We start from the raw sequence: 15,908 nt of genomic DNA on the forward strand, positions 1-15,908 counted from the left end.
CAGAAATGGCGCTTGCGGTGCAACAAATTGAAGTAAAACAATTTATTTATTATTTATAGTGGAAAGCAGAAAAACGGAAGCCAATCAGAATTCGCAGTAATAGTAGGCGGTACATTTCGCTTGTCTGCTTCTATCTTTTCCGCTTTCAGTTTTTCCGTCAAAGTGTGAACCCGGTCGCCGTCCCATGCGGAAATTTAGCGGAACAGAGCAGCGCGACCAATCACAACTCTGCAGTCATTAAGGCTCAAACACAATAGGCACAGGTAATAAGCACAGGTAACAGTGAATAACGAGCTGTCCAATCAGAGATCTGGTGTGTAAGTTCGATATTATATCCCAGAGCTCTGATTGGCTCGTCATTCTCTGTTGCCTGTGCCTATTGTGTTTAAGCCTTTACTCTGCTTTTTTTTCTGCGTTTGTGATTGGTCTCACTGTTTCATTTCGTTGTAAATTTTCGCTGATGGAATGAGACGGCGGCCTAATTTGTGAAAGTATGTATGCATGAAAGAGGTGAGGGAAGAAATTTTGCCATATTGTTATCGAAACGTGCATTTAAACATATGATAAACATGCGTAAACATGTGTAGCTGCTGTGACGAAATAGCGATAGCGCGACGGAGAGCGGAGCGTATCAGTGCGCGTGAGGCTGAACGCAATTGTAAACGCTTCCTCGGCGTTCACAGAATTGCAGTGATTGCATAGAACTCACGCCACGCGCTCGCGTCGCCGCTATCGATTACGCTCGTCGGCTCGTGCACGCGTATGTACACGCGGCGCGCTGCCATGTTCAATTGCAAGCGAGCGATCGACGAACGTACCCGACGTCTGTACCACGTGATCGTGGTTTACAAACGGTCGTTGTGGCAAACTGCCCGAGAACGTGCGGTACCCCTTCTCTCCGCGTACGCACGCGGTATTCCGTACGCGTTTCAACGCATATGTGGAATTGAAGTTCGGTAAAGAGTGGTGAAAAGGGAACGCCGCGCGACGCAGACGCTTCTGCGGGACGCTTGTGTAAGACCTGGAATCACCTGAAATCGTCAGCCGTAGATCCTATGAGATCCTACTGCTCTCTATCGTATCTAGTACATCCGCTAATCATCAGATCTTTAAACTACGGCGCCGCTAATCGGTGTGTACGTGTGGTGTGCGCGTGTATGACTGTGTGAGTTGATATGAGTGCGCGATTACCGTTTTTCGTGAAGATGTCACGTTTACCTTGCCCTTATCGTTGAGCAAATAACACTGGATCAAGGAGAATCATTCACCTGTTGTTGGATGCCTTAATTAGGTTTACCTTTTAATCATTATGCTTAGGTATTTCAAGAGCGTAAGCTGGAATGTAAATGAGCATGTTTATTGTAAAAATTGTAAAATGATTTCGCTCTGGTAACACGAATCTTCAATTCTGATTAATGTCTATTTTTATGATCTACCAACAAAGATTAAAGTTAATCTATCAGTCTAGATTAACTATAATCTCAGTCTAATTTACTCTTAAATAGTGAAATTATTTTATTGAACATAGAAATATATTATGTTTTTTAATTAGATATTTTAAGCTTGTGTATGTCATAACATAAATGAGTAAGGACAAAGCAGTAGAATATACTAATTGATTCATAAACTCAATTTTAATTGTAAAGTGATTAACAATAAAAACAGAGTTGTCACAAATGATTAAGTTATTTGAAAATATAGAGATATATTTTATATTGTTAAAAAAAGTAACGACAATATATTTTTTTGTAAATATTGTAAAACGATTAATTTCTTAATACTCAACTTTGATTACAAGAATTACAGTTAAACAGCACCTTTGCAACATGATATATATACATAATATATATATATTTGATATTATTTAATTCAATATAATTTGTTGTTTTATATTGTTACAATATCTTTTATTTAGGTATTCCAAGCTTATATAAGCAATTAGTACATGAATAAGAATATATCAGTAGAGTATTGTAAAATAATAAAGATTGTAAAACAGTCGATTCTGCATTGATTTATGAATTTTTTAATTCTTGCAAGATTTGCAGTTAAATGGTATTATTGTAAATGATGGGATTTTTTTCATTAAAGATAAATTTTTTAAGAAAATATTAAGAAAATGTTTTGTCTACTAATTACATTTTTTGTATTGTATTCAGGTGCTATTGCATTCCACTGTAATTGTATATTTATGAGGAACATGGATGATAATATGATAATTTTATGGGATGTTATCTATATAGTTCAAGAATGAGAATATGAAGAGTAGTCAGAAGGAAGAATCCATTGATAAAAAGAAATATGTGTTCTTCTCAGATCCAGATGTTATTGCCAAACGCGCCGAGACCTCTGCTGTTGTGAGTGATTTTTACTTGTTATCTTTTTGCTTGTAAACATATAAAATTCCATATGGCGTTTTCATTGTAGACAGCACAGATTACCCGAGAACTCGAGGCGCAACAGAAGACTTCCGAAAAGCAATCAGCTGATTTGCAATTGCCCGCAATTGGCATAAAGAGCTTAAAAAATTTGATATCCTATTATCCTGTACAGCCATATCCTTTTACATTTATTAGCGCAGTAAAACAAAAACTCGCTTTAGAAGAGCATTCTGATATCGGCGGTAAAGTACGTGAGTCAAGTTCTCAAGCAAAAAACAGCTTAACTTCTTCGATATTGAAAGCAACTAGTACACAAAATTTGACTACACAAAATCAAATTATACAAAAAATGGACTTTATTAAACCACTGAAAGTACCCGATCTAAAAATTTCTCCAAAAGCGCTGGATTTCTCTAGCAGAGAGAATTCCGTTTCAAAGGAGCTGTCTTCAGCAAAGTCTGAAATAGCTACAAAAGAATTTGCACACGATAGATCTGACAAAGGACTAAGAACTGGTGAAAGAGTACAGAGAAAATTAGATTTCTCCTCGGATGGATCGTCATTTATTAATTGCGAAAGCATAGAACCATTGAAAGCACCAAATGTCTCCATAGCGTCTAATTTAAGTAAGAAAAAGGACCATGTTAGAGACAATTCCAGAGAGAAAGAAAACAGATCCAAGAGGATGAAAAAGGATGACTCTTCCTGTGCAAAGAAGGACGAATCCATGCAAGACCAAATAAAACGTAGTCGAAGTCCAAGACACATCTCTAGAAAAGATGCCAGTGATATAAGCAATTTAAAATTACCAAAAAATGATAGATCATTCCATGTTACAAAAGTTAATGACGTTTTGTCGATAAAATCAAAAGATAAAAGTTTTGTATCGTCTAGTGTTAAAAAGGATAATGATAAAAGACAGAGGACCTTTAATACACAGTCTATAGAATTAACAAAAGACAATCTTCCGGAATCTAAGATTCGAATATCTAGTAATGAATCACCGATTATTCCACCTTGGAAGGCGCTAGATAAAGTTACATTGAGAGATAATATAGGCGTTTTATCTAGCACTGAAAATAAATCTAAAGACATAAGTCACTATTTTTTAAAGCAAAAGTCTGAAATAGAAGACCTGAAACATAAATCTGATTCAGATAATAGATTATTAAAACAAGACAAATTAAATACTATCTATAAGGAGCAAACGAAAAGAATGTCTGATAAAAATAAAATGTTAACTAATAAAGGCGAAGATAAACTACACAGTGTCAATTCAGAGGAATCAGAAGATATTGAATTTATGTCTGAAACAAATAGTTCCAGAAGTCGAATAAGTGCATATCCTACAAGTTCTACACAGTCATCAAAAAGTAAAGATATCGAAGCAACTATGGAAAGTAAACAGAACATTAATTCTGCTAGATCAACTAAAACTTCAGAGAATTTTAAATATACAGAACATTCCGTGACACAATCTGCAAGCACAAGCGTTAAAAAAGACGAGGAATCGTGTTCCCAAAGCATTATTACAACTAAAAAAACAACCACTAACGATGATTCAAATGATATGGATGACACTACACTGCCAGAGGCATTGTTTGATTCTAGAAGAATCTCTCTCAGAGCTGGTTATTCTCAACCAGAATTTCATAATTTAATGACGCCAGAAAAAATGAATCTTATACTCAGATCTAAACGAAGGAGATATTTGACGCAGAGCAGTGATTCAGAAGTAGATACAAGATGCCCAAAATACAAACCAGTAATAAAATCTGAGGAGGAACAAGATGAAGTACAATTGGTAAGTATAAATACATTGTCGTTTGTTCATTCACAATAGTACAGTTTTAGTAAAATAAAAGTTTAGTAAAATAAAACATTGGAATTTCAGCTACACCCAACAGCTTTGCATATGCAATTTCAGGCAGAATTACATCTTTACGATTCTTACAATGAGTCCCTCCGACAAGTAATGGATGTTGAAAAGTGTTTGTACAATACTAACTGTGAGATGCAAGAACAAAAGAATTCACAGAAAGCCGATGAAAAAGATGAAGAAAAAGTCGTACAAATTGTAGAAGATTGTGCAGCTGCAATAATTAATAACGATGCTGTTGAAAAAAGTAAGAAATCCATTGTTAGTGGAATTATGTATAAATATATTATATTAAACACATTCGGAATTTTTCTTATAGCAAAATGGAATCCAGCTGATTATGTAAAAAAAGACATCGCCGAACTTCGAAAATCAAGCGATGAAACGCATTTCAATAGAGAACATTATATCTCAAATCAAGGCAATGTTGATGAATCGGGTTATGGATTTAATTATGGAAAGTTTAATAAAACAGTGGGGGTCAAAGTAGTGGAGGTACAAACGCAAACGGTGAACGATATAGCGACCCAAACGGATATATCCGCGGACGAACGAAATGCGCAAAATAGATTGACAGAAATCCGTGACAGAGAAAACGTGTACGAATCATTTTTGAGAGGAAACAAAGTTCCCCAACTGTCCTTGGATTCGGCTGAACAATTCGAAGATTTAGATCAAATAGAACAGGCATCGGTGCCCAGCAGAATAAGGACCATGTCGGAGATTAGTTTGCATGAAACTACCTCGTCTATTAAAACAGAAACTGGAACTGAAATTAGTATCTCAACTCGAGGTGTAACGTGTTCGTTTAATCAATATATAGGTTCAGAGGTAATTCATTATAAATATATGCACGTATTTGTAATTGTGGATATTAATTGAATATTTTTTTATACTTCCTTTTACAGATAGCACGACTCTTAAGAGACGAGAATCAACGAAGCTATCAAATCGAAGAGTTATTCAAATTTCGTGAAAAAACATTAAATGACAAAACTAAAAAATTGGTGGAATTGGAAGAGCAAAAACGTGTAATGAAAGATACTGGACAAGACGCCCGTTCCTTGAGAAAAAAACAAAGAGCTTTGCTTCTAAAATTACAACAAGAAAAAGATGAAATTCAAAGGTAAGTGACATTTATGTGACTGTATATTATATTTTTTATTTATTGTGTTAAATTTTTCTGTTTATTGACAGATTAAAATTATTATACGAAATTACAAGCCAAGAACGGAAACGTATGTTGCAAAAACAGAGGGATATGTTCAATTTGCAAATGTCAACGAAGAATATCTTAACAAAATTAAAGAGGACCGCAGACAGTCAGTCGCCGAGAAGATTATCAGGTCCTATGAAGGGTTACGATATACGCAGTAATAGCTCTATGAGTTCTTTGATTGATTCGGATAAATCTCAGCATCAGATGGACACACGTCTTCATGCATCTGAGAGCGACACATCTAAATTTGATTGGTTGAAGTCCAACGTATTTATAAATTTAGGCGAAGAAAGCAATACATCCGCAGTAAAACCCGATGATTTAATAGCTGAGAGTAAGGAGCAAGATAAAAGCCCCATACAATTACAAAAGAAAAGCGATTTATTGAAATATGAGTTGAGGTCTCGAAAATACGAAGAAAAAATGCCCAGAGCAGATGTTTTGCTGCAGAAGCAAAATCAGAGGTTGGACATGGAGTCGAAAATGAAACAAGGCCATCCTATGATGATAAATATTCGACTCTTGGAAAATCAAGATCAGATCAGATTATCGCAATCATCGAGACCAGAAGTAGATGCATCAGTACCTGAAAATGTAAAATCCGAATCTGATACGTTAGTAGAAGAATTGTCTAAGAGATCATCGTTAGCGGAAGTGGTGTCTAAACATTCAAAACTATCGCAATTATCAGAGCCTTCCATACAAACCATGACAGTCGCAAAGGAGAAAGAATTAACTTCTAATGCTGTAACCACCAACAGTGAATCTATAGAAGAAGAGATCAACACAATAGCCCAAGATACAGTTTCAAAAACGACGCAGTCACAAATCTCCGAAATATCACAGACAAGTACGAGTAAGAATTCTAAGAAGATTGACAAATCTGTCATGAGCGATAGAGACATATCTAAAAAGTCGCAATATAATACCGAGTTAAAAACAAGTTCCAAACGTAAAAATTCTAAGTATCAGAAAACGAAATCATCTTCTAGTATATCAACGGAAAATATATTAGGGTCCAAATCAAGCTCTCATATATTTGAGGAATTTGTCAATCATCATGATAAAGGAACGAAAGTGAAGAATGAATTGCTGCTTCAGTTAGTTAACAACAAAGAAAGTTCAATCTTGGGCGAATTAGATGTTAATGAAAGCCAAACTTCGCTTCAGGCATTCGTTAAGAAACATTCACATTCGAAAGCTATCAAAGATAAAAGTTCGAAATTATCGAGCGAAATAACAAATGAGAATAAAGAAAACGGATCCACTCAAACTTCGAACAAAAAACTTGAAAATGATGACAGTCTTCCCAGGATCGAGCAAGATACTCAAAATGAATCAATATCTCATATTAGTACTTTTGCCGTTTCCCATCATAGTTCCGAGGAAAGTGAGAAAAATCTCTCGAAATCCATAGTTGTTAGGTCGCAAGACAGAGAATTTGAACGGTAAGTACACGTGTATATATTCATTTATCACATTTTTTCTTTTCTACTTTAATATTGTTCGAAAACTGTTATTTGACGCGATACACGTGTGTTCCGTTAATAAAATGTTGAATCACTAAAGTCGTGCGCTGGAAAGTCTAATAATAAACTGTGCACATCTCCACGCCACATCGAGTAAAGCATTGTAAAAATAGATTCTCTGCAAAGGCAATCCGCATAACAGGCATGCACTTGCATATTCTTGAAACTGTACATTTTCTTCTGTTTTCTTTAGAATTTTGAACGCACGCGAAACTGCACTTGCTTCACGTAAGAACTGCGTCAAAGAGTGGATGGCGTGGCATGCAAAATTACGAGCAGAAGAAGAGCGTGTTACTCGTATGGAGCAGGCAGCATTTAATCTCGTTGCAACAGCATCTAATTTGAGTCAGCAAGGAGGGGGTAATATAAATACACTTATATAAAAGAAAGAATTAACTTGCATTATAACGTATAATAGTTTTCTTTAATAAATTTTATATTAAATTGTAACTATGTTAAAACAAACGAGTTTTAAGTTTCTTTGCGGATATTATAATAATTATGACAAATCGTTACTTTATTAAATATTAATTAAATGTAGCTTTTTGCATAATTTTAAACTCTGATCACGATCAGAGAGACGTCTGTGTTCTTTCATAGATACTACCCTATCGTCTGATACGAGCGATGTCGAAGGAAGGATAGGAGTTCTTACTGAGAAATTAGCGGAACGACGTCTCGAAATGACACGTCTAAAAAGAGAAGCAAAGAAGCAAGCGAAGAAACAGCTACGTGCTTTGGAAGCAAACCTGTTAAATCAAATCAAAGTAAGTGTGTGTGTGTATATATATATATATTAGGTGTTGGAATTAATTCGTAGCGTTTTACAAGTGATGGGAAGTACTTTCATTAATGTATTTTTTAATGCTCATGTGAAATAAATAACATTCTTTCATTAAAAAACGCTACGAATTAATTCCAACACCTAATATATATATATAATATATATATATATATATATACATAAATAATTATTTGATTATTATTATGAACTTGAAACTTCTGTTATGACAGAAATATGACACGACCATCCATGAGATGCGCAAAAAGTTGGAATCGAAGAAAGATATCAAAGAAATTGACAAGTTAGCTATAGAGCCAAAGTCATTAGCTGACTTTAAAGTACCTGAAATACCGCTTAAAAGAATACAGGACATCTACAAAAGTAGCGATTTATTAAGATCCAGATCGGAATCTGATCTCCTGTTAACGAGAAATCGGCAGGACTTATCGAAAATCGTAACGATAACATATGATGATAAACACGAAAGGAATAGTTTTCAGAAACCTGCAAAATTCGCGGATATTAAGAACGCTTTAGAATTAAAAGATACTATAGATTCTCACGATAGCGTTCGAACTATTTTGGACGATTATACGTCGACAGAAGTATACGAAAAAATTCAAACAGTACCTTCAACATCATCAACTTCGAATGATGCACGTTCTGAAAAATATGCTCCTTCTAAAAGACAAGTCGGAGAATCCACTTTTGCTGACATGAAACAAACTAGTATATTGCACGATACGGAAGATGTTGAAACGAATGCCATTACGGTGCAAAGAACATCGGATGCAAGATTTGAAGATCACAGTACTATTAACACTGAATCGGCAGATGATAGATTAATTACTGATATCAATCAATCTCAACCAAAGACTTCCACAATATTATCCGACTTCCGAGATTCCGAGATTCCGGAAATAACAAATATTGAATATTCTAAATCTATTCCAAGCAAATCCGAGCGTTCTACAGAAAATGTTGCGCGTATTAGTGATTCTAGTATACTTACTTATTCGAGAAAGTTAGATTTTCTGCAGTTAAATAATAAAAATTTAAGCGAAGATATAAGTTCTATCGAAAAGGATATAAAGGCGCTTTCAGAAATAATGTCGCGTTTAAGTAACGAATCGAATGAGAAGTCCAAAACAAATAACGACGAAAAGAATACATCGCAAGATATATCAGAGATAATATCTAAATCAGTTTTTAGTGAAGCAATTGATACTGAAAATGAGGAACAGCAAGCAGTGTCATCCGAGAAGAAAATCGATATGGAATCTCGGTCCATATCGTTAAATAATAGAAAATCAATATCTTCCAATGATTTGAGTCATGATAAATACATATCGGACAGGATAAATAATGAGATATCAGCAATGATCCCGGAAGAAGCATCTACCATTTCCGATTCATCTCATGAAATCGATTACGAAGCCAAAAGCCGAGAGATTATGAATGAAATAGAGAAATCTGTACTGTCACAACACATTAAAATTGCAAGTGGCGACAATTCAATATTAGAAGAAAGCAGAAACAAAGAATTGCTGAATGATTTGGCCTCTGAACTCGATATAAAATCGATTTCTGAAATCCTTTTCAAAGTATCAGAAAGTAGAAAAAGTCTTGATTTTGTGAAGAATACAGCAACTCAAATTATCGATGATTCGAAGAAAAATATAAATAAACAAAATGAATTAAATGAAGCAATAATTGAAAAAGGCTTTGTAAAATCTCAAGCGGAAGAAATACATTCTCTGAAACTTTCCGAACATTTTAACACTGCATCAGTGCAATCTCCCATCATCGCTGGTCACCGTTCAAAGGAAAGTATATCGCAAGGTTCCTGGAGCGCACCTAGTTTAATTTCAAGTCAGAGCTCGCACGTTCTTGCCGATAAGGATTTGAAATCGTCAAGGAATATTCCCGAGGCAGAAGTCAAAATTGATGTCGCGGATGATGTGAGAATATTAGAGAACCTTAGTAAAAATATTCAAATAGAAGTGCTCGACAGTATCACAAATTCAATAGCACTTACATCTAACGTTGATCAAAATCGATCGTGTACAGTCAGTGCGGAAAATATTTCTAAGGATAAAATCGACTGGACGACGTCCGATTCGTTCGAAGTGCTGCAAGATGATATTAGTACTGGAGTACGTGAAGAATTCGAGAATTCAAAATCAGGCTTGGGCGATACTTTGAATAATTCTTCGGAAAAGACTGTATCACGTGTCGATGATATAACAAATCAAGAAGCAGAAAGCATTTTAATAAGCGACGTGTCAGGTTTTCTTCCAAAGGGAGAATCTACAAATGTCGCAGTACAGGACGTTACGTTTAACGACGCATTAGCACAAACTTATGTTGCAAGAAGTAACGATGAACTTGACGATATACTGGACATAATCGCTAGAGAAAATGATAAAGAAAAAAGCATTTCTAAAGAAGAATTCGATAACGTAATCTCTGATTCCATGGCTGAATTACTAGATAGAGTTAAGGATATTGTGGAAAATGACAGGAATGCGGATAGTCGTTTTAAAGGATTCTTATATGATATTGATATGAATGTAGATAATCAAACTGAGGCAGTTTCAGATATTTCATTGTTAAATAATAAAATGCAAAGAGAAACAAATGTAGGAGATGTAAGCGAAAATGTAATCTCAGAGAATATCTGTAAAGATAACAAAGATAGTAATCGTGAAGAAATAATAGATACTTCATTACGGAAAATCGACGAAAATGATGATAAATCTGCCGTAAATGTAAACTTATGTGTAGAAATCAATAATGAAGAAAGTCTACGCGAAGCGGTATCGAAAGTACAAGAAATTATAATCACAGAGTTGGATTCAGGTAGCGCCGAGGATAACGCATTAGCTGAACTTGAAATTGATGCCAAAGTTGAATTGGCAGAAGAAGAGGAATCCACCACATATGAGGACAAGAATGAACGTGCTGTGGAAGAAAACAAAGACGTGCCTGTAGAGATAAAAGAATGTTTAGAATCAATCTCAGAACAAGATAGCTCGGATGGCGAGCAGTTGGACAATTTAGTGGAAGTTGTTGTGAGTGGATTGGATGTTATGGAAAAAATGGTTACATGCGATTCTCATAAATTGGTAATAGACGATGCTGTGCCTACGACTGGACAAACTAAAGAAGAGATTACGGATGATACAGTCGAGAAGAATAACGAGGCCGTGATATCAGACGCACCAGTAATTGAAAGTATCAACAAAACATTCGATATATTGAAAGATCCAGAGTACGAAGACATCTCCGAAGAGAGTCTCGAAGTGTCTGAAATTCTAGACAAAGATAATCTTTCAAAGATAGGCATCACAAAAAAGTCTGCTAATTTGCCGGAGAGATATCAAACTATCCATAAATCAGAGGACGTATTGAGAATACTAGACGAAATCTCACAGAAATCATCGTTCGATTCTGTAAGCAATTCGCAAAACAACGAGAAGAATGTCCAGAGCGCGCCAAGTGCCATGGAAGAGATTAACGAGGTCCTGGGCGCAGAGATTTCTGCGGGGGATGATAGTTCATTTCCCGAGATGAATAAAACAACGGGGAAGCTCGAGGAAGAATCTTCCAAGATGGACGCAACGAAGGGTCGATTCTTGGAAAGAGCAAAATTGCAGGACGGGCAATCTGTAGAAGCTAGTGACCCGGACGGCTTATCTGAGAAGAGAAAAATGATTCCTTTGAAATTGGACGAGGATGACAAGTCTTCTCAGATTATATATGAGCTACGCGAGAGAGTCTCGCAACTGCAGGAACAAAATGGCTCGTCCGAATCCAGCGAAGCCGGCGATACTCCAAGGGGAGTATCCGAGATCGAGATGGACTCGCCGAGAGATTTCAATGATTCGCGGTTGGATATTGATATTCTGGATGATGATCTACTCAGCGGCACTAAAGCGACGAACCAAAACATCGATATGGAGACTAATTTCCATTCTGTGTCCATCGTTACCACGTCCGAGAAGGATATCGAAGCTATGATCTACGAATTAAAAGGTATTCTTACTAATCTTTCAATAATTGAAGTAATACTAGAACATTTTATATATATATATATATATATATATATATATATATATATACAAAAATAGAAATATAGTAGACAATATACAGAGTCATTAGAATCAATTATAAATTCTGCCATATATAAATTCGAACTCTACATCTAATGTATGAATCAGAGTATCGATTCATCCTATGCTATAGTAGCTCATCCGTCCGATTGTATATATTTTTCAAACATAAAACGCTATGTGTGTTATTATAAAAATTATATAAATATTGTAACCGCTATCGAATGGATGTCTGGTCTAACAGAATAATTTAATCATGAACGTTGCAAAATAATAATTTTTGTGAAAGATGTTATTCGATTGAATTGTAAGAATCGAATAACATATTTCAAAGCAAGCCAACCTGTATATGTTGAGAGATAGTGAATCTTTTTTTCTCTTTTTACAAATTACTGTTATCATTCTCGATCGAAATCATGCGATGCAATTTCTATGTGGGCTGACCATCTCAGAGACACTCGATACATATTTACACATCTCGATCTATACATATTATATACTACAGAAACACCTTTTGTTTTTTATAATGGCTGTGTGCTCTCCTGTGCAAAAGCGTTGCCTGGTATAGCCATGTGTTGTTTATTTTCAGACAAATAGCAAAGTCGAGATTATATTTGTCTAAAGGTAATACACGAAACTACGAATGATGAACATTGACTTGTTATCTCTGTACAAATCAGTGTCGCATGAAATGCTTGATCCTTTCATTATTGATCCGTATGCGCACAAGAAAGGCCTGTAAATATTATGCATCACACATAATTATATTCATCAATTATTATCTATTCTTCTCTTCCCTCCGAATTTACCAGAAAAGGTTTACTATCATGTACAGATGTTATATGGAATGTTCAACCTTGTCACAGCTTTGTATTATTATATATATATATATTATATACATATATATATATATATATATATATATATATACATACACATATACATATATATGCATTAGAAACATTAATTTGATATACCTTCCTTTTGTCCGTTCCTTTCCTTTGAGCACTTTCAATTTAAGTATATGAATTGTGAACCCCCGATGTAATGTGAAAGCTCGTGTTGCTTTTCCCGATAAACTTGTCTCTTTGTCTGCCTATCGTATTTATCTATGTATATTTCTTGCTTACTTCGTACAGCTTCATTGGAACAACCTGGTCAGGAGCTCGCCGAACTGGAAGCTAAGCTGCTTCGAATTGAACAATTGCAAATCGAGTTGGAGGTACGTATCCCGTGTATAATCCAATTGTTGCAAATATAGACATTCGACCCGAATGTATATGTAACTATTTTTAAGATCAAGAAATTGGAAGCAGAGGAAGTATCTTACTACGTTCGAGAGATACCGAACAAGCCACCTCCTCCTTATACTCCACCTGGTCGATTATCGGCTTCGCTCGGTTCACCTTCGCTAGTCACTGCCGTAATCCCATCAAACGTCGAAGAGCTAACATCATTCACTGAGAAAGCCACAGCTCTGATATACAACGCTAAACTGGCCGGTGAAGATATCGCGAGTTTGGAAGCGCCTCCTGAGATCTACGAGTTGATCGAAGACAAGAGTGAGAAAAGGGACAGGCGTATCTACAACACTTTCCTTTTCGATCTCTGTAAAGAGACCATTGTGGAAGTCTATCGAGCGGAATATGAGAAGCCCGGCCCGAGTTGGACAAAGCCGAATGTGAAAACGAAGCCTACGATGAAGATTCCAAAGAACGTCGAGGAACTCGTCGAGTACGTTAACAAAGAAGTCGCTACACTGTTCGGTTTCAAGACAAAATTGCAGCGGGAAAACATGGTGATGCGATGGAGCAGGAAACGCAGAGACAGGGTCGACGAGTTGCTGGCGAGAGAGGCTCAGGCTGAGGAGGACGAATGGACAAAGTTTCATCACGATGAGTTGGCGGTAAAGAACGGACTTACGGTAGCTATACTGGATACTCTCATGATAGAAACTGCAAACGTGATGAAAATAGCATATGGTAAAAAGAGGAGAATGATGGTATAGCGATTGTTAACCTTTATAACTAAATAGAGGCACTATCTTGCAATTCATTGTTAATTAAAACGAACAAAAGTGAAAAATATCCTCTCAGTCAATGTTTCCTCAGGACTGCATTTCGGATATCACATTATTTGCACTTTTGTCTATTAGTACCTTAAGTGTAACATAGGCTGGTTCCTATTTATTTGTTAACTATGCAATTTGTTACTCTTCTTTCTTTTATATTAAATTAATTAAGCGGATGCGTGTGAATGTTCAAATATAAGTAGACAAGCTACAATAAAATATATGAATGACAAGAAAGAATGAAAGAGAGAGGGGGGGGGGGGAAGATATGTAATTAATACTAGCCATTCACAATTTGATAATCAAATACCCTAGGTCAGTTTTAAAATTTATTTCTTGTTAATGACGAGTTTAACGAGTTTCTAGCGTTTAACAATAATTATACATATGTACGGGCTATCATAGAAGAAACATGTGGTACTATACGTTTTTACGAAAATGACAAATATTAATCATCGAATATTACAAAGCGTTTTGTTCAATTTAACTTGCACATAATTATTAGATTAATAGCAGAAATATGATCTCTTGTTATACAACTTTTATATTTTGCTTCTTCTATATATAGTGCGTGTTATCAAAATATTTATGCTGTAGTTTATCGAAATTGTATAATATATTATCCTAATAATTATATACGCGACATTTATGCATAATTGAACGAAACGTTTTCTGGATTGCCGTATGTAAATCATATTTTAGTGAAATAGTAGCACATAAGTAGCAAGTTTCAATAAGTCACGTTGGACAGCAGTCACATGCTCAATTACTTGTAATGAAATTAACAAAATTCAAACGGAAAGACTGACATTTCGGGGCCATTTTGATCGAAATTACGAACCGTTAAATGAAGTACATAGTTCGAGATTGTAGCAAACGTCGACTATACAGGGTGCATAAACATTTTATTGGAAAAATTTTTCTTCATTTTATATGTAAATATATATATATATATATATATATATTTATATAAAATGCTTCAAATGTCTCTAAACCATGTCTTATATGCTTCTCCTGCATATTGATTTTTAAATTTTACGAAAAATTAATTCTTGTTCTTTTAATAAAACTTCGCGTATATAGGCCCTGTAATCATGTAGAATTATAAACAGTCAAGGTTGAGTCCTATATACAGTCATTACATTTACTCTTTTTATCGACGAAACTACCTGTAATTTGTTAATGGACTGATAATTGATCAATATGCGTTTTAGTTCAATCGCGTCGCCTTTCTGTTTCACTCGTATAGTTATTTTATGTTCGTGGTTGTGATGTAAATGTTAAGACTTACGGGAATGCGACGGTGGCACATTAAATACTGTGGGCAAATATAACTCTTATCATCTTCAGCATTATGGTATTGAATGTGCTCCGTCTTGAAATTCTTGTACGCTGTAGAAATATAAATACTGCAGCGCTCAAGTGCGACGTCCAGCGTTGTTCCTTTATACGCGGGTAACATCGCTTTTTGTAATTTTAATTAGAACGTAATTTTTACTGAAACTCTCTTGTGCGGGCCGCCCTGATGAGCCTTTCTCCATTTGCAGGGTATTCTTATGTAGAGTTGTTCACAAGTCTCTTTATATTAACGATTCTCGGCCGCGTCAGTAGTTGTTACAGAGATTGTTTACGTATGTAGTGTTGAATATGTACTTAATTAAGGTATATTTTATAATAAACTTTTTCTGAAAAGAGAAAAACACTTTCTATTTTCTTGCACATGTACAAGATAAAAAGATAAATTAATAATACCTATAAATCAAATAATTCTCTACTATAATATATTTAAAATATCGAAATTTCAATGCAGAATTAAGTAAAATATTTGGAAATAATGATTACAATGAATGAAAAGAATGACAATAAAAGAATTATTTAATATATGAAACATAGAATCTAATTATGGAAGATTGGTTTTTAAAAAATAAAT

The 15,908-nt window shown here is 35.1% G+C and overlaps 1 protein-coding gene across 5 annotated transcripts; it reads left to right on the forward strand.

Moving 5' to 3' along the window:
- The first annotated feature begins 457 nt into the window (after window positions 1-457).
- LOC105151089 (uncharacterized) lies at window positions 458-15,678 on the forward strand. 5 transcript variants are annotated; one of them, XM_011064618.2, is made up of 12 exons: window positions 458-1,317; window positions 2,160-2,357; window positions 2,428-4,185; window positions 4,276-4,507; window positions 4,580-5,091; window positions 5,169-5,386; window positions 5,458-6,927; window positions 7,202-7,368; window positions 7,585-7,775; window positions 8,023-11,830; window positions 13,047-13,129; window positions 13,205-15,678. In XM_011064618.2, the coding sequence occupies exons 2-12, from the start codon at window positions 2,259-2,261 to the stop codon at window positions 13,913-13,915; spliced, it is 9,249 nt and encodes a 3,082-aa protein (XP_011062920.1). In that variant the 5' UTR covers window positions 458-1,317; window positions 2,160-2,258; the 3' UTR covers window positions 13,916-15,678. The 5 variants fall into 5 exon arrangements, with proteins under 5 accessions (XP_011062920.1, XP_011062912.1, XP_011062929.1 ...); XM_011064610.2 differs by having other exon boundaries at window positions 458-1,291; XM_011064627.2 differs by having other exon boundaries at window positions 458-1,291; window positions 7,609-7,775.
- Window positions 15,679-15,908: the final 230 nt, after the last annotated feature.

Source organism: Acromyrmex echinatior, chromosome 3 (assembly GCF_024713525.1).
Source record: "Acromyrmex echinatior isolate Ae372 chromosome 3, ASM2471352v2, whole genome shotgun sequence".
NCBI lineage: Eukaryota > Metazoa > Arthropoda > Insecta > Hymenoptera > Formicidae > Acromyrmex > Acromyrmex echinatior.

Coding starts and splice junctions, on each gene's coding strand:
- LOC105151089 (XM_011064618.2), top strand. CDS start 2,259: ATGAAGAGTAGTCAGAAGGAAGAATCCATTGATAAAAAGAAATATGTG. Junction 4,186..4,275: donor AACAAGATGAAGTACAATTG/GTAAGTATAAAT, acceptor TTGGAATTTCAG/CTACACCCAACAGCTTTGCA. Junction 5,092..5,168: donor ATCAATATATAGGTTCAGAG/GTAATTCATTAT, acceptor TTCCTTTTACAG/ATAGCACGACTCTTAAGAGA.